General features: G+C 38.7%; 1 protein-coding gene across 7 annotated transcripts in view; it reads right to left on the bottom strand.

Annotated features, from left to right (window-relative positions):
- ebf1a (EBF transcription factor 1a) overlaps positions 1-20,043 on the bottom strand; it is a 154,919-nt gene extending 134,876 nt beyond the window's left edge. For 2 of the 7 annotated variants that reach the window (XM_039664543.2, XM_039664546.2), the window contains exons 1-6: positions 19,311-20,034; positions 18,375-18,531; positions 17,499-17,562; positions 16,579-16,634; positions 5,797-5,870; positions 2,278-2,346 (exon numbers count right to left, since the gene is read on the bottom strand). In XM_039664543.2, the coding sequence (XP_039520477.1) occupies positions 2,278-2,346; positions 5,797-5,870; positions 16,579-16,634; positions 17,499-17,562; positions 18,375-18,531; positions 19,311-19,444 (554 nt within the window). In that variant the 5' untranslated portion in view covers positions 19,445-20,034. Of the gene's footprint in view, positions 1-2,277; positions 2,347-5,796; positions 5,871-16,578; positions 16,635-17,498; positions 17,563-18,374; positions 18,532-19,310 lie in introns of all 7 variants that reach the window. The other 5 variants (XM_089134912.1, XM_039664542.2, XM_039664541.2 and 2 more) reach the window with 5 other exon arrangements.
- Positions 20,044-25,447: the final 5,404 nt, after the last annotated feature.

The raw sequence follows: 25,447 nt of genomic DNA, 5'->3' as shown, positions 1-25,447 counted from the left end.
TTGGCTTTTTTTCTCTGACATTCCTCTGGTTTTGCTGAAGTGGCCTGTTGTGCCGTCTTATGAGAGGAACCTAATTAGGAAATCACTTTCATTACTCTTCCAGAGGAATTAGCACTAGCCTTGCTAATTACTGCTGTAAAACCTAATCAGCTCTTTGAAACAAGACCACACTAATGAGCTCTTATTTATTCAGCTAAATAACTTCAAGGGAAGGAAGAAGCTCAAAATCATATTTTTGATGAATTTGGGAGCGTGTGCGCTCTCGTCTACGCTTGCCGTAATTGATTCTGTTCCATCTTGCGCCTTGTTTGTTGGGAACCCCAGTGTGTGAATGTGGCCAAGAAAATACTGAAAGTTCCAGTAAACTCTTCCATATTTTCCGGTCTCATTTCAAATGACCTATTTTCCCATTTGGAGAGACTCATGACTAAAAGTAAACTGTTACTAATTCCTTTTTTATTAACGGGCAACTAGCAATGCCCTCGCACCTGAGCCTAAAGGGGTTTGTGGTGACCTCGACCACAGCTGCCGACTTCAGCCAGACCCGAAACACAATCGTTCACACAATCGGATCTGAGGAAGCGTTTCAGACAAACTTTATAGAAAAACAATCAAGAAGAGTAAGTGATGGGCAGTGTGTATGTGTGAGCATGTGTTGGGTGGAGGTGATGCCACGTGGCGTCGAGGGGCTGCAGCTGTCTTTGAGAGCTGTGAAGCGTTCTAGCCCAGTGGAGCAGAAATGGGCCAGCCTCACAGAGACAGCAGCCAGGTAGAAGCCTCTCTTACTCTCTGACAAACACACACACACACCAATGCTGGCAAAGTCGCAGTGATCCTACAGCTGTGTTCATCTGATAGCACAGGCCACTGACTTATTAACACACAGATCAGAACACACCTTTGACACTTAAACACACTTCAATCTGCAGAAACCCATGCTTAGTTTCATTGAACCACGGCACTATCGAGTCAGAAATGAAATAGTCGCGCCCTCAATAATAACGTGACACGGTTGTATGATCTTCTTAAACAAAAAGGGTCGGAGACGAGCTTCGCTGCACATGCTGCTCTCTCCAGAAGTCTTGCACATCTTCACTGCTGATTATTCATACACGCACACTTCAGAGCACACTACATACTCAACAACCCCGACAGGGCCTCAAAACAGCCCAGCTCGATCACTTAACAATTACTCTTTTGCAAACAAATGGTTTCTGGTTCCAGGAAGGCTTTTTTATGCTTGTTGTCAGGTTGTTTTTCCCACTGATGGTGAATTCTTTGAACTGCTGCCTTTGATTTGCAACGTTTTATTCTGAGCAGCAGAGCGTATATAGTAATATAGAGCACCCACAGACATGTGTTCACAAAGCTGTTATAGAGCAACACTTTTGACTTGTTTGAATGCAATATTAATTCATTTACAGCATTATCTCTGCAGTGATTCAGATAAATAAAAATTTTAAACAGGCTGTTATTTCCTTGTACACTACCAATCAAACATTTGGGGTCAGCAACTGTTTTCAAATTTTTAATATATATTTGAATTAAACCTGCAGTCCGTAGCTTTTTTGGGGGTTAAAGGGTTGAGAAAATACATATCCGGCCAGTGTTAAAAACTATCTCGATTCAAAGTGGTAAGCCTGTAATAATGATTTTAATTCTAGTGGTATTGGTGGATTTCCGTGGGAGATTCGAGCATGTCTTTGCGTCATTACTATATTGCGTGTGACACGACAATCACCAGTGACAACAGATTCACCCGCTGTAAAATGCAAAAGACTTTGGTGCGACTACAGAAAAAAAAAAGAGACTGCATCTGGACCCATGCGAAAACAAGGACACATATCGGAAGGACATTGCATGTAGTCACGCATTGCTGATGTTATTAACATACCAATTTGAGAACAAAGTATAATTTGCACGGCAAGCGATTGTTTGATTTAATCAGGGCGATTTCTAACAGAGATGGCGACAAAGAGGAAAAACGCCAGACTGCAGCTTTAAACTAAAATGTATTCCTATATTTGGTGAAACATTTCTTATTGAACATAACTGAACAGTTTAATATTTTTCTACATAAATAGAAAAACAAAATACTGAGGCCAAGTTCCCTTACCGCCTTTCGTGTCAAATTAAATATGGAATCTACCAAACTAGCCTTTAGAACTCTATAAATTTCAATGAAACCACTTGCAAAACTTCCACTGGACGTCCTTTCCAGTACGATGATCAGATACATTGCAACACACATACAAACATCCAATAACCAGCTCTTACCTGTCGATGATGACTGGGTCAGAGGGCGTCTCGTTACGGTTGCCACAACTTTTTTTGTCACAGCAGCGGCTAATAGAGATGGAGGGGGAGAAAGAGAGAATGAGACCAGTTAATCTTGGTATTACTACACATATGCAAGAACTGAACTCAAACACAGTGGAAAAGGAAGAGGTAGCAAATATAAAGCAGTCTTTCTTTCGCTCCTTCAGGGCAGGCATTCACTACTGTACACACAGCACACAATACGCTGCTTCTCGGCCAGTGTATTAGTAATTGCAGCTAACAGACTGTCTGGCTCAGAGACGGTGACTGAACGATAAGAAGTGTGACTGATAACTGGACAGTTAAAGAGCGAGGTTACGGGAGGAGAGGCAAAGGTAACGAGGACACTTTAGCATATATCCTGGAAGGATTTCATAAAGACAGAAGGGGCAAGTGTTGCTAACGTGTTCCCAAATCTAAATAGATTTATGATTTAGAATAAATGTATATTTTACATGTTACATAGTAGTATTTTATTTGATATTTTACATAATTAGGAAAAAGTATAGAAATGTGTGTGCGCATGTGCTAAATTGTATTCCAGCAGCAGAGAAATAGATGTATCTTAGAGCATAAGCAAGTGAAAGAAGACAGGAGGGATGGAAACGGGGTGTATGCATGGTGTCTTCGGCGGATGGAGGCTGTGGTGGTAAACAGCAGGTGGGGCGGTGAGTTCAGGTTTCCCTGCACAGATGGCAGAGGGGATTGAATGAGAAAAAGTATAGTGCATGAGACATCATGTGATAGGAGCAGAACAGATCGGTGTGTGAGTTGGCTCCTTTAGACCTGATGAGCTTGATAAAGTGGATTGAGCTTGACCCCTCATTCACACATGTTGGCGGTCTAAGGAGTGTAGTTAGTTTGGACAAAGTGTGGTGCTTCCGTCTCAGTTTACTGTTGTATTTTTACCTTCCTTCCTCTCTCTGCTCTTATTTTCTCTCACTCCTCTGAGAGCAGTCAAGTCTTTAGCAATGTTCTCTCAGAAGTGGGTCACACAGAAGCAAGGCTTTCTGGGATGTGAGAGGCAGGCACAGAGGGATGTGACACTCCGATAACCCAACAGCCAGCCAGAACCCATAGGAAACCACAACAAGGCCCCCCACCACCATAGGTGAACCGCCAAGCCCACCCCCCCCCCCCCCCCCCAACGAAATGCTAATGACTCATTCGTTGGGCTTCGTTGAGGGGGATTCTGGCTCATTTTGCTCCGTCCCAGCGGACCTTCAGGGGAACCATAATCTTTAATCTCAAGCGATTCCTCCTGCTGCAGCATTTGAAGAAATTAAATCCAAATTGCTGCACGTAATTACCAGGATGTGGCCCTTGCTGATGCCATTAAAGCTGAACTGCCCTTAGTCCAGCGGCTTTAAAATAGCCCCCAAAACCAAACAAAGCAGCGTTTCTCTAACTGTGACCACCCAGCCTTTAATAATCTGGCCAAGTTTGGGATGTTTCATCTACACCACACAAACCAAACTAAATCTCATCAATCAGTGTGTATAAGGAAGTGGAACTCAATCATAAGGAGACCAGAGTTGTGTTTGAGCGATTGTCTCTAGCCTTGTCTGTGAGCGAGTTGTTTGGGAAAACGCGTTTGCGTATCATGCTTGCAGGCCCATGCGGCACCATATGGCTAATGGCAAGGCGTACAGCAATTAACAGCCCTGATTAATGGAGAGCAGTCTAATTGCAGACTGGTAATTGTGCCTTTCTCTCAGCGCAGGCTCTGTATCGAAACACCATATACAGATGAAGAAGGGGGACAAGGAGGAAGATAGAGACGAGATGTAGTTGTTTACTCATTTGAAATAGACACTTTTTCCTTTTCTGCTGCTTTTAGAAAGCTTTTTGGTCTGCAGCCAAGTACAGACATTTGCATTGACGGGACCTTTTGGGTTCCAGTGGCGATATGTACTTCAGATGTGATCGGTGTAATCCTACAGTGGCAGATCAAAGCTGACATGGTGAGCCTTTGTAGGCACGTATGATACTAAGTGTTTGTGTCAATACACATCTTTAAATCAGCAAGTATTTTGAAAGAGCGATAACAGAAGGTTGTGTGTGCGCTTGTGTGCGTGTGTGTGGGGGGGTGAGAGAGAGAGAGGTAGTGAGGGGGAGTGAAAGATTGAAAGAGAAAGAGGAGAGAGCCTTGGCTCGCCTGCACATATTTCATTGTCAAAACTCAAAGCAAGCTGCATTCATTAGCTGTGGAATAACAAGAGGATTCTTATTGAGTAATGAGTTTTTCCTTGTCCTAATTAAGCAAGCATGAGTGTTATATTTTTAGTAGAAAACTGTTCAAATGCTCTCCATTTCAACCAAAAATGGATGAGGACTCATCTCCACAACCCAGTTTTAAGTGCAAGGAATTTATCTTTTGATTTTAATTAAAGGTGCATGGCTTTCTCTCGCTCTCTCTCTCTTTTTACTTTCAGAGATAGAAGTGGATGACCTGGATAGAGACTCAAGAAGGCAGAGCTCTGAACTTAAGGTCTGTCTTCCTCCATTTCTCATGCCATGAAACTCCATTTTTTTTTTTATACAATCACAACAAACAGGGATGTGCAAAATTCAGAACTGAAAATTCGGCTCCCTTTAAATTTATGAATGTATCAATCATTTAGCTGTCAAAATCAATTAATCGCATCTAACATAAAAGTTTGTGTTTATATAATGTGTGCGCACGCACACTTATATATAATGAGCGTAATCGCGATTAATAGATTTGACAGCACTACTATCTATCCATTTAATCCTTCAAACTTCAAGGCCTTTTACAAAACTTTCAAATTTGTCTTGACAAAACTTTTTAGTTAAAATGACTTCCTAGTTATTCAAATAGCAATTCTGCTTCCTGTTTGCTGATTCAATTCAAATTCAGGAATTTCAATTCTGAATGGTGACAACTATACAGTATCACTAAAATGTGCTGTCCAAAAGTGTATTACTCTACTTGGCTTTTGAGTGTTTATTTAAACAATAATTAAAATAAGAGCCACCAACTACCGATAAATGTGGCTCCAAAAATAGAAATAGCTTTGATTTCTAATGTTGAGCCAGAGTCTGGGAAAAGAACAATTCTAACTCTGATAGGAAACAGGCTGGATATAAACGTTCTGCATCCCTCTTAAACAGAAGTAAACTGTTTATTCTAGTTTTAACGGACGTTTTTGATAAATTAAAGAATAAAGATCTGACCTTTCAGCAAATTTATTATAATGTTAATCTATCCTCCATCTTATGTCTAATTTTACAGCAAGGCTTACACACAGCTGTGTGTGTGTGTGTGTGAGCAGAAAGCTCAGCCCTGTCACACTAATGCTAGATCCAGAGGTCTGCAGCCTTGCCAAGCAAGAATGAAGCCAAAGTAAAGCTCTCACAGTCAGCGGGCAGAGCTTGGTAGGGAAGATTCAAGAGCTTGATTGTGTAATAGTGAAGGAGGGAATGTGGTGTATTGCATGTGTGTGCGTTTCTCACCTGCACATGATCTCGTGCGTCAGCAGCACCCGGCACATCTCTGGGTTTTTGTCTTGCCCTTCATAGATAATTGCCTGATGGACAAGAGAAGGTGGAAAAAATGTGGTTAGAGAAAATTGACAAACAACATTTCCTCCATGTGGTATAAACGCTCGGAGCGTGCACAAAAATTTCCATGACTAACTCTAAGGGTCTTTTAAATTCTACCATGAAAAGAATCAGATATCTGGTTGTATGGTTTCACTGAAACAAAAAACATTATGACATCACATCATTTGTCAATACACACACTGCAGAGCTTATATACGGTGAATGTGACCCTTCGTCCATCTGGCAGAGGCTGTCGTTGAAAGATCTCATGCAGCATGGGAATGATCAGTTCAGTTTTTGTTTCTTTGTTTCCAAATGTTTTGTTCATTTGGTCCCCTGTTTCTCACTCTACAAACTGGGTGCTGAATTTCATTCATGTCATTTTGTTTCTGCAAATCAATCAATAAAAATCGCCTAGTGCACTGTGGGACGGCTTGAACAGAGCCTTCGTGTGCGGTGTGGTCTGTCTCTGGCTGAGGCAGGCTTAAAGTGGGCAATTTAATGCCCACTTACCTGCTGCAATGGAAAACGATCCTCAACCACCTCTCTAAACTTGGTGCGTCATGTTCGGTTGTGAGAATCAATGGTGTTTGATGTCATTGACTTCAAACATGGAGACATCCATAGTTTGAATATGAAAAATTTCAAATCAATGAATAATAACTTAATTCTCTGTTAATAAAAAAAGCTATTGCTTAAGTCAAATGGATTACTTCTTTGGTACTTTTTGGAGCTATATGGGGAAAAGCAGCATGATCATTCTGCCATCTCTATGTGTGTCCCACAGAAGAAAGTAAGTCATACGAGTTAGGAGCCGCAAAATGGTGAGTAAATGATGACAGCGTTTATGTTTGGATGAACTTTTCCTTTAACGCCAAATCTATAACATCACTGTCAGTGCAGATAACTGACAACTGATTTCATCTTCTTTTGTTTCAGATTAGACACCATTGAACAACACTATGTTCATAGAAGAATGCCCTTTAAATTACAATTCAAATACTAAATCAGACGCCCAATGGAATTATTGGGCCGAATAACACCACATAATGTAAGAGTAAAACTTTATGCAAAATAAGATTTTGCCAGATGAAAAGTTTATTCTATGTATCATATTTTTACTACTTCAATTCATTTTACTCTAATTCATTTTATAACTGTATCATTTATCTCCTTTATTCCTTGCATAACTGTTTTAAATTCCCTCGCTTTTATTTTGAGCTTATTTTCTATGCAAAGCATTTTAAACTGCCATAGTGTGATATTTAAATTCCTTTAAAGCATTTTGAATAACACTTTTAAATTAAATGTATTTGTACTTCTTTCTATGTAAATCACTTTGAATTGCCATAGTGTATGAAATGTGCTATATAAATAAACTTCCCTTGCCTTAAATCTTAAGGAAATTTGAATTGAATTAGGAAAAAAAAGATGCAGAATTGCGATTCAAATTTGAATGTAAGAACATGACTGTCATTTAACTTAAAAGCTTTTTTTTTTTACTTTTTTGAAATTTTGGGGGGGGGAAGCTGATGAATTGATCGATAGACAGACTTTTGTGAAAGAACGCTTAATTTCCCAGAATTTCAACTTCCCGTGGGGTGTGGCCAATTAAATTCTGAATTGCTCCCATGAATTGAAAGGAGGCCAATTCTTCAATTTAGAATTTTGCACAATCCTGCATTGTTTTCTCTTGGCATCATTCAGTTTCATCATGTGTTGCTCTTTGGTTTAATTAAAAGCAGATGTAGGGAATCAAAAAAACTATGTGCGTAGTGTTTGTTGGACTGTGCAGATTACTGTCCTCTTATGTCATAGAGGACCACCCTTGCCACAGTGCCCACCCTCCACAGGCATCTGGGGCTTACAGATTGGATAAACATACAATGCAAAACCTTATTGTTCAGCAAAGCACAATTATTATTACTACATGAGAAAAGACATTTGCGACATGAAAAGAGATAAAGAAAGGTGATCCGATAAACTGCATAATTACAGGTCCCTCTAAATAAGTGTCGTACTCCAGCTAGTGTGAAATAGCCCTCTTGGAAAGATGTGAGTGCGTGAGCTTCCATAAGCCTGCATCTGTGAGACTCTGTGTGCATGTGTATGCATTCACGCATGTATTTGTGCATTAGCATGTGTGTGTTTATGCGTGCGGCAAGCAGTTGGGCTGCCAGACTGGAGCATAGCGAGCCATCTGGCCCAGCTAACACTTCATCCAAAAACCTCAGCTTTGTTTCCATCCTTCAATTCCACACAAGATGTCCCCCACAGCCGTGAATCAGTGACTCTACTCAAAACATACACACACTGCAGACTATTAACAGGCTGCTCTCTGTCTCTCACACACATTTAAACCCGTTTGCCATGAATCACTCTCTCTGAACACACATATACATGCCACTTATGGCAACCGAAGACACAGAATAACAGCTGATGGTTCTAATGAGGAACTGTTTCCCTCACAAGTGCACAATGCTTTTTCAATTAAATGAAACACTTGTTTGAAAAGTAAAGCGTCGATCCAGAAAAGAAAGTTCATTCATATTTGGGAACACATTGCTGTAATATTAAAGGTTCAAATTACAAATTTTGAAAAAAATAATGACATAAGAGTAATTTAATAAGAGTAAAAATATGGATATGAATTCTAGCTATATCGATTTTATTGTCTCTAGAGTTCATTTTTCTGATTGTCGAGTTTATGGTAATTAAATGGTTTTCCTGAGGTAATGTTAAATATAAAGATAAGATATATTTGTTACATGCAAGCTGTTTTATTGACATCTTTCTGCAGTTAAAACATTGATTGTGCTATCACATAAGACATGATGTTGTAGATTCTTCCAACATACCTTCTGACGTTAATTCGTGTTAATTTCGTGCTATAATTAACTAGTAACATTACAGTAATGTTAGTTAAGAGGAAGAGATGGCCGGTTCACGTGCCGCTTGAACCGAAACGCTTCAGCAATCTCACGACACATTAAAAAGCGCCAAAACCACATTCATTGTTTGAATGTCGTAGTGAAATTGACAGAGTTTAAACGCTGAGACTTTAATTTATATCAAAAGTAACCGGTTCAGCATTGTCTGTCGGCGCGTTGTTAGTTTTATGGTGTGTTCATGTGCTATGGTAATTATGGTAAATACCAAAAGCCAATGTGGAAAATGCACATGAACACCCCCTCATGTGGTATTTTCCACTGGGCAACTCGTAGAATATTTTGATGCACAAGTTGCCGAGATGAGAACCTTTGACCTTTTCAAAATGGCAGAGAGCACCGCGAGAGTCGTGAATGGTAAAAATATATACTATTCAAGATCTAGAAAATATACAGCATTTGATTTACCTTTTGAGTTTTAATAAATCATTTGCTTGCTGTTGCAGATGACTTAAGTAATCTAAAATAGTTTTAGCTAAATAACAGGTCTGGATCTCCATCTTTTTACCACATTACAATAACAAAAAGCACTTGAACGCAACACACTGGTAAATACCAATTCACAAGTGGAAAATATCCTATTTTCCATATAGCACGTGAACGCTAACGCCAGACCACATATCAATGAGAATGAAACATGCTCTGGGAACCACATGTAAATTTGCTTGTATTTTAAGGCATGGTTTACGAATGCCCAGAGCCGTATTATTGGGTGCTACGAATGTTTATCAAATGCGTCTGTACGTCTATCAAATGCGCCTGTGCTCCCTCCCCGTTCTGTGATTGGTTCAGGGGAAAATTTGGTTCATGGTATCCAGACTGCCTAGCAGCGCGAATAAAATTGCGCTGCGGCAATGCAGAATGGGGAAACCCAGGCTTTGTCAGTGTCCTCTTTGCTCTACGATGTTTCACTGCATGAGAAAATAGACGTGTGGCGTGAGAACAGTGTTGACGTGAGTCTCTGAATGCGTGAGAGTTGGCAATGGCAGCCCTGCATATGACCATTTTTTTTTATTATCATTATAATAATAATTTTAGTTATGTTAAACTTTCCCAAACTCTACTGGTTTGGCTCATAGACAGTGGTTCAGCTTTGTTTACACTCCGAAACGCCGCGTACTTCTCTTATTGGATTTCATCCGGCAGCTGCATTACAGTATTGCGCTACAGTGCCTCACTGTTCAAACCATGTTATCGCAGGCCCTAGAGCAAAATCATATGAGATCAAAAGACTTTCCAACATCAAAAATATTTGTCGACTAATCGTTTCAGCCATATTCATATATATTTTTATTATTATTCCCTGTCATTGCTCTGGTTAGAGGACATAGGTGATCCGGGGACATTTGTTTGTAAGGTTTCACATTGCGGAAATGAGGGTCAAGGTCCTCTAAAACGAGCAAGCATGCATCACTGTCTGAGCCTAGAGCCTCGACCCCGCAGGCTTTCTGAGAGAAAGAGGGAGGCAGAGAGAGCAGTTTGGGCCACACAAAGACGTCCTCTACACCTCCACACATTCATTTCATATATAAGACCGGCTATTTATCACACAAAGCCCCTGCAAACAGACTCAGAATAACTTCATGCAGAGAACAGTACATAAGTGCCTGGAAAAAGTCTGAAAACAGTTTGTCAATTTCTCCTCAGAGGCAAACACAACAATGGTAGTGCATACTCCTCTGGATTCAAGATAGCCCCTGACGTCACACCTTATCATGCTTTAAAAACAGTTCAAAATACAGATTTTGTAGACTCTCTTGCTCTAGGGGTTTTGTATGTGTGTGTGTGTGTGTATATATATATATATATATATATATATATATATATATATATATATATATATATATATATATATATATATATATATATACTGTATATACAAAATACAAAATGTATTTTTAGGACTGTTTTTTAATTAAAAAGTTAAGTTACGTCTAATACTAATTTATGCACAATATAATTAATTCAATATCAAATATCATTAAAGTACATATTTTGCAGATCATTCAGTACAGTTATAATTTAAAAAAAAAACTATTATTAATTACTTTTAAAAGTAGTAATGTTGTTTTTTTTTCAGTAGAAAATTAGCCTTTATGCATATACATATGTTTAGAAATTATATATTGAGGGCTGGGAACCAAAACCTATAAAATAAGTCTTTATGGTCATGGTGTATAGTAGCTTTGAATGCTACAAATTGCTACAAATTTCACACAAGCACACACACATTTTCAATGCAGATGAGCAGACTTAATCACTGGGATCTTTAGAACCTCAAAACTTGTGTTTAAATATTTGCAAAGGAGTAGCATTAAGCCTTTATGTGGCCTGGCACAGAGCGGCCATTCACATCTGACATCATCAGAATCTCCAGACAGCTACTGATTACAGGAAAGATCTAATATAGGGGATTTGTGTCACTTTGTTGCATGTCGTATACTTTGGGGAAGTGTTTCTGGCATGTTAACACACCCTATTTCGCAATTAACAGGAAAAATATGCTCAAGCATCACCAAAGCGAATGAACGACCGAGAACTTCCTCTCTCCATGTGCAAATTTATTTAGGAATCTGCCCGAAGCTTAGCTCTAAAAAAACACACACACACACAGCAACAGGCGAGCTACAGCTATGAGTTGCCCGCCGTTTCCAGCCCAGCACTTTTCTGAACAAAGCTCTCCTTAAGGAGAGCCGTGAAGTGCATGAAACATGCATGGCGCGGTGCGCCGAGGTGTGTGTGAAGCTTTCATTAGCCCTGATGCTGCTTTTAATGCATATTTTATATTGCACAAACTGCTCCTCAAATCTCATTTGAGAGCCGGCAGTGCAGCCTTGAACTGACAGCCGCATCTGAGGTATGTAAACAATTCACTGTAAATACATGAAAACACATTTCCCTCTTTGTTACCATCACGCTAGCGTGTCAGAACAGTGTGTGTGCGCATTAAGTCCGCGAATGTGATTCGCTTTTGTTCTGTGCTTCAGCTTTTGAGGGAAACAGTTGGATGGAAGGATAAAGAGCGAGAGAGAGAGAGTCTTTTACTGCATTGTCTTCATCAGATCTGTCATGAGCTCATGCGTTGATCACAGATACGGCCTGTCAGCTTGACACCCGCTCTATCTCTCCTCGCCCGCTCCAACCGTTCCCACAGGCAAACCAAGAGAGCGAATGTGGTTTTATTGTGAGCGTGAGCATAAAAAGGCACTGATTGTGTCTATTTTCATGCCTAGCGTGAACCAGTTCTTTATTTTGAAGCAAACTTGATCGTTGCAGTTCTAGCCCGGATTGTTTGATTGTCTCTAATAGCTGTATATGTAAGCTCTCACTAGCTAACTGTGTGGTCAGGCGACTGGACTTCACTGCCTTGCTAAGTGCTAAAGAGAAGTGTGTGTTGAACAGCTCTATAAACCTGCTCATCAGCCCTCCCGTCCGACACTGCCAAAGCCAGCACACGCTGAGTGGAGAGGCGCTCTGTATAGCCTCTCTGTACAGAGTTATGGGGCTTTAATGGGAAATCTTAAACACATTGCGAGCACTCCTCAGCATATGTAGGCTGACTGCTCACCGCAGAGTGGTTTTGGACCAGGTTTTTCAAAAGGCATTTAAATACCAGCTAACACTCCATCATAACCTAAGCTGTGTTTCAAGCTGACATGGATGAGAGAGAAAAAAAAAAACACCAGTCAGATGACACGATCAGAAATCTGAAGAGGAGCCAGTCAATAGTCCTTGCGCAAGTTTGTCTTTGACACAAATAAATATGTGGTTACACATTTTTTCAGGAGATTTCGTGGGCAACAAAAGGTCCATTTGTATTGTAAATCATGTAGCAGTGAAACACACGTTCAAACCAGCAAATCTGCGTGACCAACTCGAAACTGTTGCAAAATCTGCGTTATAAGCAACATTTTTCGCCCCCACGCGAAAATCCAGAAAGCATTTAATCCTATTGAAACGACTGGACGGCACTGTCACGATTATTCTTAGTTTCACCCTCATAGACTCATAGTTTGGATCCTTCAGTCTCCTTTGTTCTCAGTTTCCCGCCATTTGTTTGTATTCTAGAATACTCATTGTGTTCTAGTTTGTTTCTATGGTTTTTCATCAGTTCCCTCGTTTGTTTCACCTGTGTTAATCTAATCATCTTTGTTTTCACTTAGTGTATGCCTGTTATACTTCTCATTTGTCGGTTCTTTTTAATGCTTCAGTCCAGTTTGGTGTAGTGATCTTTCTGTCAATAAACCTACAGAGCAGCCAACTCTCATGCATATGATTGGTTTCACATGCACGAGAAATCAACTAGCTAGTCGCGACTGTTTCCCGAAACCCATTGTCGCAAAGTATCGTTCAACCACGTTGGTTTCACTCGTTGAACTATACTGATAAAGACAGAACTTGTGAGCATAGTTGGCTAACGATGCTTTCGAAAGCATCGTTAGCCAACTATGCTCGCAAGTTCCGTCGTTATCTGCATAGTTCAACGAGTCGGTGTTCCCGAAACCATCGTTCCTACGAACATTCGCAAACAGCATCGCAAAGTTGTGTGGTTTAAACGACAGCTCTCGACCTGTGGTTGGAAGCATCGTTTCTATTTTGCATGACATTTGGACAAAATAAATCTTGAGCAAAATAAGCAAGCTGACATTCAGTACAACCAGTGCCTTTTATTCAGCAAACATACAAATGTAATTTACGCCTTTTAGTTTGTCAAAAGAATTAAAGTAACGTGTTTGAAGAGTGCGCATGTGCGAACGTGCTCTACTATGTAAGAGTTTGGTGATAAAGCAAAATAACTGAGAACAATTTGAAATAGTCCTCAGATGACATGTTTGTAATTTATATTAACAAATCTAGCATTAATTGGATCTCAAACAGTTTAATTAAAAGTAATTATTACTCCACCACGTGCGAAACCAACGTGGTTGAACGATACTTTGTGACAATGAGTTTCGGGAAACAGTCGCAACTAGCTAGTTGATTTCTCCAACGATGTATCGTACTACGGTAGTGAAGCAGCGAGTTACATCGTTGTACGGGAAACGCACCCCTGGTCGGTCAAATGCCTGGAAGATGAGTTTATCTATATGAAGAGTTCAGATGCAAAAGCCTCTAAATGCCATTTGAAATTTTCTTCTAAAATGACCATTTTTATCAAGCTTGTATATTTAAGTTCAGTAATTTCACTTAAATGACAATTAATAGGTAATCTTCATTGCCATTTAAGTGAAATTACTGAACTTAAATATACAAGCTCGATAAAAAATCATCATTTTAGAAGAAAATTTCAAATGGCACTTAGAGGCTTTTGCATCTGAACTCTTCATATATCTACCTGTTGAGCCAATCGTGATTGACTAGTTATGCCGTAAATTAGTTAAAATCTCCTGAAATCTAGAGCGAGCGCGCACGCGAGACAGTGTGCTCCTCCAAACCGCGTAGCGCGCGCACGGCAGAGAGGGGATCGAGGGAAAGCAAGCGAGAATTTAAGTCTGCACGCATCCACACCCCCCGCCCCCCGGAAAAGTTTCACTCCAAGCTAAACTCAAAAGTTGGCAGCTATGAATAAACCTTGCTCATGTTTATCTTTGTCTTCGCATACCTCACCTCAGCCAAAGTGTGATAGTCACACACAAATATTTCCCAAACAACGTTAAACGTGACCATACTCTAAAAGAGGAATTTAATGTAAATATGAGCATTTGAGAAAAGGGTTCTGGGAAATGTAGTTTTGTTGCTGATGAAAGACTTGATACCTTCATGGTAATACTGTCAATAAACAAGTGCAAAAATTGCACCTTTCACTGGGGCAGTATACCCTTAAAGGGACAACATTTATAATACAAGTAATAATATGTAACCTTTAAGGGGTAGCCTAAATAAGGTACAAAGTTGTCCAATGTACATGTACTACTGCAGAGATACCCCTAAAGGTAAAATATTTAGCAATTTTTTTTAATGTAAATACCATGGTACCTTAGTATACCATCTGATACATTTTTGTAAAGTACCAGTATATTCAGCTAGCAAGTTGACTAGGCTGCCAAACTCTCTTTCACACACACTATCTCTCTTTCTCATTCACTCAGTGGCACCACATCATTAACAGGTATGGCAGGGCTGTTTGCCACAGAAATAGCCAATAAATCAGTCATTAATATATGTGCACGTGGGAGACAACCCTGGGGAGATAAACGGCTTTTTATTGAGACACTCAGTGAAAGGCTGAGCCGGGGCCAGTCCCCCTGGCCACTGTATTTACCTCAGGGGTGTCAGAGAACAGTCTCTCTCCCTCAGCACAACGCTCTTGCCTTTCACCCACACACATAAATCTGTCCCGCTACACGCCAGCCAAACCGCTCAGCAGAGAGCGGGCAAGACCTAGCATCAGTAACAGCACCTAGCTTCCCGCACATAAACATTCATGCAAAAGGAAATTAAAAACCACAAACAAATCACACAATACAGAAATGGGAGCTGCCGAACTGTTTAAACCAAATGTAACATCCAGGGATTTTGTAGTAGGAATTTCTGGATAGAAATTCATGCTTTTGGTCATGAAAAACAGTATGCTATATGAGTGATTTTTTTTTAATATATATATAATAATTGTAAAATAAATATTAAAAATTATAATAAAAGAACACTTAAAGAACACTAAATATTGTATACCAAATTTTAAACTAAATTGAAATAATTCTCAGATAAGGTTTTTTAGTATTTCTCTCTTTCTCTTCATTACGGCTTCTCAATAAGAATACATCCAGCAACAGGGTGGAACAACAGGGTAATCGAGCTGGCATGTTTAAATCACATGATCTACTAAGTGTTCGGATCGTCTCTCACGCAGCGCCTGCTAATTACCTAGTATACACACTTCACCCTGCCTGGGGTCACACACATACGCACATATTACTTGTCATACAAAACGACTACGGCAAAACAGCTTATGAGAAATACAATTATTTTAGTTATTAGTCAAATTAGCATATACACTTTGCATATTTATTTGATTACAAATGCATTCAATATTTTTTTCTCTTGTTTGAAATGATGAAACTTCGAACTAAGATTTATTGTCACACTCCTTGACTTGCAGCAGTTAACGTTGTTGAATACACTTTCCCCAAAGTGTCTTTAACACAACATTTATAGAGATCATGAGAGAGGAAGTGAAGAGACGAGTGAGAGAGAAAGGGGAGAGAGTGTTTCTGTTTTAGGGTGAAAAAGAATTAAGAGCGCCACATATGAGAATGTGAGGTCACTCTCGCTGCCCTGTGTGTTTTTCTCCAAGATTAAAGCTCACAACCTGCACAGTTAATATGACAAGCTATTACAATCTTCATGCATTCCCATAACACATTTGAATACACACAGATAAGTCTATAGGCGTTGCAAAAGAGTCACACACAGACACACACTGTTTAAACTTTAAAAGGCACCACTGGATAATCTCCCGTGACAGACAATGAATACAACTGAAAGTCTCTTTCTTTCTCTCTCTAGCTATCAATCTCGCTGTCACACGTATGCACATAAATACATGCATACGCTCAGTTATCTTAAATGATGTCCCAGAGAGAGTATGTCATATTTAGACACTAACAGATCCTCGTGCCCCTGAGGCATGCTAGAGTGTAACCCCAAACTCACCAAGGTGCACGGTACACACACGTTCACTCTCACTGCAAATCTGATAATATTCACCAGCAGATCGTATAGGGATTTTGAAATAATATCTTACCTGTTTGGTCATGGAGTCAATCAGGCGTACGTAAAAGTCCTGTTCTGTTCTGATGCCTGCAGAGGAGAAAAAATAACTCCTATTTAACTCACAGTACAATGCAGGTCATATGCATGCAAGGATTAGAAATGAATTTGAGAGGTATATATTTGCCATTCACAATAACATAGATGCTTCAAATGTCTAGACAACCCAACCCAACATAGTCTGCAGACAGTGTTGAAAGATTATGAAATTGGTTTTGGATCAAACAAACTGACATACACAAACTAAAATAAAAAATAGCTTTTACATAGGAAAATAAACAAGAAAACAGTGGTAAAATAAAACGAATAAAATCAAAATAACAATTACACAAAACATGATTTTCAACTAACTAAAATGTGTAACTGGTTTAGGAACATGAAGAACTGGCGCAACAAATTGGCAAATGCCTGATTGTAATTTGCCACATTAGTGGACGGAAAAGAGTGTACTTTCATTATGGCCAGGCCATTAGCTTCCATCAAAAATGAAGTGCACATTTCTGGAAAACGCGTAACCGGAAAAGTGCACTAATGGTGATCGTTTTGTGATTCAATAATATTCATGCCTAGTTTAAACGCAACGACTGCGCATTTTAATATCTTTTTCTTTTTTTTTTTCTTTTTTTAACAATTATACGAATTAGCCTATTATGACAGTAGGCTATAGACCAATATTAGCCTATTATTATTTTAGGACATTACATTACTTTTCGATCAGTTGTAGCCTAGGCTATAGTTGAATGGCTAGGGAGTTATTTATTGTCACCCCTTCTCGCTTTTTTTATTTTTATTTTTTATTATTTTTTAAAATATTTGTATTTATACTGAAGTAAATAGCAACCTGATGTGTTTATGCAAAGTTCAGTGAATCTTAGATAATGCGTTCCGTCTTACCGTTGCTGTAAAGAAGCTGCAATCTGTAATGGATCCCATTGTTTGTCTTTTCTCCGCTAGATTCCTGCAAAAATAAATTTGATGGTTAGCAAGAAAAACCCATTTGATTATTCCTGACGAGCCCTGTGAGTCAGACCACTATTTCCCAGCAGTCCACGAGGCCAAAAAACAAAAACAAAAAAAAAACAAAAAAACGCTAGGGTAGTCAGCCGAAACACAACCAGAACTGTACGTCATTGTCAGTGAGAAGAAGTTTACAATCAAATAGCGTTCTTAAAAAATACAATTTTGTTTATTTTTACAACGTGATATGATCAATAACAATGTACCCGGGGTATAGACGTAAGCTACATGCGTAGTATACGTAAGTGACCATTGGCTACAGTAAGCATTAATAGCCACATCTTTTAATGAAATCAGTAGCCAGTCACTTTATTTCCAAATGTTTTCACTGATTTAAACAAATTTTAAAATAAAAAAAATAAAATAATTTGTTTTATTAGTCTTTTGAAAGGGAAAATGTGACCTTATGTTATCACCGTAACTTTCTGAAAAATATACAGAAGTGTTCAATGCATAAACTGATTGAAAAAAAAATATTTAAATAAAATAATTTAAAATAATTTATCCTCTTAAATTATTAGGGATGAATATGTAAAAAAAAAATTAAATTAAAAATAATAATTAAAGGATGTTTACGAGCTGAGATTTGATAGATCAGTAATTTAATGCAAGAATAAAGATTTCAACTTTACGCCAGCGTCAAGACACATTTTCTCTGCTAGCCAAGAGACTTTAAAAAATTATCAGAATTTACCAGACATTTTCATTCAAATTGGCCAAACCAAGACATGCAAAAGAGAACGTTACACTTGCCTTTTCTTTTTCAACAAATCCAACAAAAGAAGTTCTTTCAATTTCCACGGGTTGTCCTTGTCTGTCATATAGCGCTAAAACGAAGTGGAAGAAGTTGGATTTGCGAAGATTTGAAGGAGGCTGCTTCTCAAAGTGAGCTCGAGCAAGACCCACTCCACTGCACAGAGAGAAACAGAGTTATGTATTTATATATGTAGGCCTATATATATTAAATAAAAACAACACTATTTGTAATTATTTAATACTAGGCTACTTTTCTAAAATGAGTTAAAAAAATATACATGTTTTAGTTTCCAAAATGGAGCGCAAAAGTCTTAAAATGTAATTTTAACAATTTAAATAACTTAAACAAATATTTAGAAGTTTATTGATAATAGTCTAGTCTTTTGTGTCATTAAGATTTTAGGCAGGATTTTTTTTTCTTTTTCTGAAGCATATAGGCTATTGTTTTTATACCAACAAATACTTAACATATTGGATTTAATTATGGTAAATAAATAAAAAATATATAAATCTAATTAGATTTAACAACTAGTCAATTCATGACTATGCATTGGTTGTATTTTCTTTCAAATTTATTTGAAGTCACATAATCAATGCATATTAGTTGTTGGCGAAGTCGTTTAAAAGCAAACGTTTTTGGCTATTTTAACTTTAGAAATAATGATGTTAGAAATAATTTTAAAAAACGGTTTTAATGTGACTTGCAACTCAAGCGTTTTATCTGTTGGTGTCGACAGCACGCCGGAGAGGATGCTATCCGAAACTTATCGCAGCTATAAATCAATCTCTTAGTCACCTGGTAATTAATAAGCAGATATCGCGCACTGATTAGGATGATATGAGCAACATGACCGTTTTGTGTGTCCCAAGATGATAAGCGCACAATATTCCGTCTGCGTGGTTGTTCCCGTATAGCGCCCGCCGCCAGCTTACCTCTGAGCGGCTGTGTTCGCATCCAACACTCCGGCGCCCTGCATCCATGTCCGGACAGCGTTCATCCCGGCACCGATGGGCTCCTCTTTCATACTACTCCCGCTCCTTTGAATGCTGTCTTGAATCCCGAACATGAAAACAGACTCCTGTCACCGTCTCAGTCGGTGCTGGCTTCTTTTGATCGCTCCGTTAAAAAAAAAAAAAGACAAGGAGAAGTGTATGGGTGAGCAGGTGTCACCGCGTTTGTCTTTAGCGCTTCCTCTCTGAAACAGAAAATAGAGCGACGTGCCAAAAGAAACGCGAGATGTCAACATCCAGGTTTGGGAACACCGTGCAACAATAAACAAACAAACAAACAAACAAAAACTGTAAGATTAGACTGGAGGTCCCTTTGGTCTAGCGTGCGCAAAAAGTCTAATGTCACTTTAAGAAACAATAGGATCAAGAACGGGCTTCGCTGAGGGTTAGATCAAATGTCATCATCCAGAGACTTTTTTCCCCTTTATTTTCTCCTTCCTGTCTTTCTCCACAATGAGTATTCTCTGATCAAATCACATGAATGAGCAATATGAAATCAAGCAGAGGTGGACCCTTGTGGAGACAGCTCCCTCGCTGTTCTCCTTGTTCAAACGGGAGTGATTTGTGTCCTTTCCCAAAGGAATCCGATTTGACTGTCTCTGGGAACTAAACACAACCAAACTAACCCCAAAGGGAGGAGGAGGAGGATGAGGAGGAGGAGGGAGTGACTGAGCACACAGGGCCGCCCCCCAAACATAAGTAAAGCCGAACTACCATTAGCTGTCCATCCAACCACGAAGCCCGTCGCCTAATTAGATATCACAGCTCGCCCTGCCCACTTAGCGAGCAGCGAGTTTAGAGCGAAAACCAGTAAGAAGTTATGCGCGCGCCGCGAGTTAATGTCACGAGGGTAACTGCCTACCGGAGCGCGCGCTTGAAGCCTGTTTGATGCAGTTCACATGAACGCTGAGTTATTTTATATGTATATTGTGTTTTTATTTCAGAAACAGCACAGTATGCTAAGTTTGTTTAAATAGTTTAGGGATGAGCTAATGTGTGGATTGTTCAATAACTTTCTTTCAAGGGTTGGATTTTAAAAGGAATTCCTCCAGGAAATTTCGGGGCGCAGTTTGTTGAGGTTTGTCTCGGTTTGTAGGCTACGAATCTTTTGGCGCCCCTGGCACACGTCAACTAGCCTATAGGCCTACAATAAAGACTTTTTAAACTTTTTTCTTTTTGTTTTGTTTGAGAAATGTGAATAGACCCAATAAAGTGATCAATAATAGCGTTGTTTATTTATTTATTTATGTATTTATTTTATACTGATAATTGTCTTGGCACAAAGTGCTCAAGCCACCCACTGTTGCTATGGTTACCTGCTAGGCAAACGCGAATTTTTTTTTTTTTTTTTTTTCCTGTTCGTCAGCGTCTGTTTATTTCCGGGGGGGGGGGGGGGGGGGGGGATTATATGAACTCTTTCTAACTTTTGCTATCTAACTTTTGTGGTTAGTGAAACAACCGCAAGTAACCACAGTCATATTAGTGTAGGCTATTGTTTTATTTATAAAAACACGTTTGTCAAATAAAATTAATCAATATAGGCTACCATGATGGATCGGCTAAACAGACATCACCTGTCGTCGAAATAATGAGACCAGATTGTATTAGGCTACATGTAGGCTATGTAGGCCTATGAGAGACATCCCGTGTGATATGCTTGACAAATAATGTAAGGTGATGAATATTAGTTTCATAATTATAAAATATTTGTCTTTCATAATTTCAGCTGATCAGTTGTTATCAACTAAAAGTAAATAATACATTTATTACCAACATGACAAAGTTATGTAGGCCCACTACAAAAATAATAAGTTTGACGCATGTAATGTAGGCCTATTTGGAAAAAAAAAAAAAACGTCATTGCAGATTCAGAAGTCACGTAAAGTTATTATAATCCATAAAACATCTGTTCAGACAGTAAACATATAAGAGCAAGCATCGAACAAAACTGGAAGACTCAAACAATTTAACAGCTGCTTTCTCAGATAGCCTACATAGCCTAAAACGACAACAATATAAAAGCCTAAATGCTGGGAGCGCAGAATCCTTTAAATGCTCGTTGTGTTTGTCATTGTTCACACAAACAGTGTTTACAACTGTAGCTATTAGCTGAATACACTATAAAGCTTAGCCTCTAATGTTCAAAAATGAGCATGTGCGTGTTGGAAATGAAACTTTAACTAGCCTATAGGCTGAATGAAATCCTCCACAGATGACGGAGGAAATAGTCCATTTAATCCGTGCTGGTCCGGCAGGGAATCTGTGTATTCCCACACTGCAGTTTAAAATGGCAGAAACTATAGTCCCGGTGGAAACGGTGTATTTTCATTTGTCCAAATAAGAAACAGACCGGTTATTTAGTCGATTAAAGCACGTTCTACATTTGTTTTTGTGCATTTATGTAGCCTATGTTTGAATGAATGTGTAGACAAAATCAATAGCACACTCTTTTTTTAACGTACGCCCATATTTTATAATAATCTTATAAAAATGCTCAAATTAACTTTTATATAAACTAATACAGGATTAACTAATTATATTACTGACAGCGACAAATTCGATTTGACAAAAAAACAGATGTCCACATAGGCCTAAATCACGCTGTCGTTGATAGCCTAATTGAATTCAATAACCATAAAATAAATCACAATGTAAAACAAAGTTCTTTGCATGTTAACATTAAATAAACAAATAAATAAATATAAAATCAACCCTGTCAGTTTAGCCTATAGCATGCGGTTGTCCAGTGTGCCACAACTTAAAAAAAATAGCTTTTTTTCGCGTCAATGTCAGAGTGCAAGAAAGCAGCTCGATAATAATTGTGCTCATTAATGTAGCCTATCATTTAGCTATATTAAATAGTTAGGATTACCTATCACCTGCTTTGATTACCTATCGATTAGTCTACCTTGTGATTCATCTTAGCTCAACTAGGCCTATGCTAGGCATTTAGATTTATTGACAAATAAGAGTCTAAGTTGGTGGTGTATATGACAACTAAAATCTGTGCATATTTTGTACAATAACGACAAAAAAAGTCAGTGGTTTGTGGAAAATAAAATAAATCGATTCCAGAGTTTCGGTCTTCTAATAGGATCGGACACAGGGGCGCGCGATTATTCGTTGACAGCCCAACATTGCCATCTTGTGGCCACACAGGGAAACACGTTTGGAAGAAAAAAATGAGTGAAGTAAAGATATTAATCTAAAATTATTTAGGCCTACTCGCTCATGTCAATCCAAACCAGTATGACTTTCTTTCTTCCTTCAGTGAAACACAAAAAGAGAAGTGAGAGACAGAGCCTTGATCAGTCACTTTTCATAATTAGTAATGATTTGTTTTTTGTTTTGTTTTTTGTTTGTTTGTTTGTTTGTTTGTTTGTTTGGTTGGTTTTTTTTTTGAATGGTGAATGGTGACTGAAAAAAAAAAATCATAAAGTAGCAGATTTTTCATTTTTGGCTAAACTGTCCTTTTAACTCATTAGATAGCCTAGCTTAGACATACCTAAATTGTGATCACTTCTGAATAAATGCATAAAAACAAAATCTTTATCAAGATATAGTTTTGAAGAGAGAAAAAAAAAACTTGATCTTAACATGGCTTTCCTGCTGAATGCACACTCACATATTTCCATATTCTACTTTCCATAGAAATAATGATTTTTATACTGTACACTGTATTCTATTCCCTTACACTAACCCTATCCATCACAGAAAACATTTTCATTAAGATGTTTTAACAAGCTGCTGTGACAAAAAAAAATGTCCCACAAGGACAAGGATTTTGGATATATTGCCATCTTTGTGGGGACATTTTGTCCCCATATCGTAGGCTTTATCAGGCCACAACACACACACAAACCAAAACGAGAGGATGAGAAGCTCACACTGGTGTGGACCCGTGAAGACAACATAATTTATATTCTTGTTCCGTGAGAAAAAGTACCTAGGGAATATCATGGCCTTTCCAAAATGACCGAGTGCTTTGTTCCTGCTTTTCACATGTATTTTTTTTTTTTTGTACTTTTTTCTCTATTATACACAAAGGTCAGAGTTCAAGGCTAACTTTGATCAGAAATACGGAAACGGGTTAAAGGGTAGTGCTCTTTGATTTGCTAATGTTTCCTCCATTCTCTTTTCCTACTCCTCACGCTAAAGGGAGTTAAAGTGCTCACACAGGAAAAGTGGATAAACGCTCTCATCTGCCTGCACTACACCTCACACTGCAGTTAAATGTGTGTACTATGCCATCACTTTAAACTCTTACTGACACATTTCCAAATGCACATAATATACAGTCAAAGAGTTATATCAAAAGAACAACCAGAGGTGGACAAAGTACACAACTTCCTTGAGTGAAAGTACAGAAGTTGTAAAGATCGATATATACTCAAGTAAAAGTACAAGTACTCTTTTTTAAAAGTACTTAAGTCAATGCATTGTTTTATTACTGTTGCATTGTTGTAGGCCTACCGTGTGCCTCTGAATATATGCCTACCTATCCTCATATCAATATCAAATTTATTTCTAGAACACAGTTCCAGTAGTTAAATGTGAGATTGAACAAGTGCACTCAATAACGCTCACAATGGTTTCGGACACCCAAATGGCTGTTTCCTCAAATAGTGTCCTATTTAAAGTTTTTTGGCTTTCTGATCTCAACCCGACTTTCATTTTCGACCAAAATCCAACGTCTGTCCGACGTCGGATGTTGACGTCAAACGTCATTTTCATTTCCAACCAAAATGCAACCAAAATCATCCCCGACTGACGTTAGGCTACTCATTTCTACTCAAGGACTTTGACAGAAAAGTTGTGGAGTAAAAGTATGACATTTGTCTTTCAAATGTAGAGAAATTGAAGTAAAAGGTTTACAGAAAAATGAAGAGACTCAAAAAATGTACTTATCCACCTTTTTCTGTGCCCGTTCTATTTCCCATGATTCATAGCGGGTTCAACTGACTGGACGGTTTTTCCTGCTGTCCCTTTTTCACTAATTGACCTCATGCACAGCTGCACTACTTCCTGAACTTAAGCCAGCTCCTTGTTTCCTGTCTGTCATTATTGGACAAATTGATTAATCCAGGTGTGCCTGACCTTAGTAGTCACAGCAACAATAGTTAGACACACCTGAATTAATCAAGTTCGGCCAATAATGGCAGACAGGAAACAAGGAGCTGGCTTAAGTTCAGGAAGTAGTGCAGCTGTGCATAAGATAAATTGTAAATTGCATCTTAATTTCAATCAATGTAAATAAGAAGTATATAGTAAACAATAGTGACTGAGGCAACAGCGCGCAATCTGGACTTTGGTCTCATGAATGAAACTCGGCGTAACATTAGGCCCTATATGCCTAACCTCAGAGGCCTGAGTGAGAAATGCATCTTTAAAAGCAGAGGTAGACAGTAAAGGACTAACCAGCCTAACCTTTTAGTACTGTTATTCTGCAGCAGTCGGGGTGATAGAAACTGTCGGATGTTTGCTGGAGATCGTGCAGTCATGCATCAGCTGTCCTTTGGAAGTTATGAAGCAAAGAAAAACGTTCATTTTGTTTTCTGTGATTTAGCCTAATAAAAAATAACGTGATCAGATCACATTTGATGATTGTTTTTTTTTTTTTTTTTTGATTTAGTTTAGCGACGTGGGGATGACACAATCTAAAACACATGGCAATAATAGACCCGACTCTAACCGGAAGTTGACAACCGGAATCGTCGTCACGGCAGCACGCATTGTTTAGAGCAGAAAATACAGTCCTCAAGTAAATGTAGCTACTTTGTTACTGTCGAGATTAGGGTCCGTCGTACAGTATTTCTATAGGGGGAAAAGTGGTCAGGAAATGAGTGCATATCCTGTCTGTCTCTCTTCTGATGATTTCAGCAGTCTGGCATTACCTCAGTACTCAGGTGTGGGTCTGTTTGATTCATCACAGGTGGGTTAAGAGCCCTGTAGGACTTATTACACTTCAGAAAGGCACTGTGAAAGAAAGCCAGGACAAGTGTTTCATACGTTGGGGTTGGATTTATTCAGACATTCAGGTTCGCATCCAGGCTTCAGTG

Source organism: Pimephales promelas, chromosome 9 (genome assembly GCF_988280905.1).
Source record: "Pimephales promelas chromosome 9, fPimPro1.hap1.1, whole genome shotgun sequence".
NCBI classification, from domain to species: domain Eukaryota; kingdom Metazoa; phylum Chordata; class Actinopteri; order Cypriniformes; family Leuciscidae; genus Pimephales; species Pimephales promelas.
Note: the sequence above shows the minus strand (reverse complement) of the source record. Positions and strands in the feature narration are given on the sequence as shown.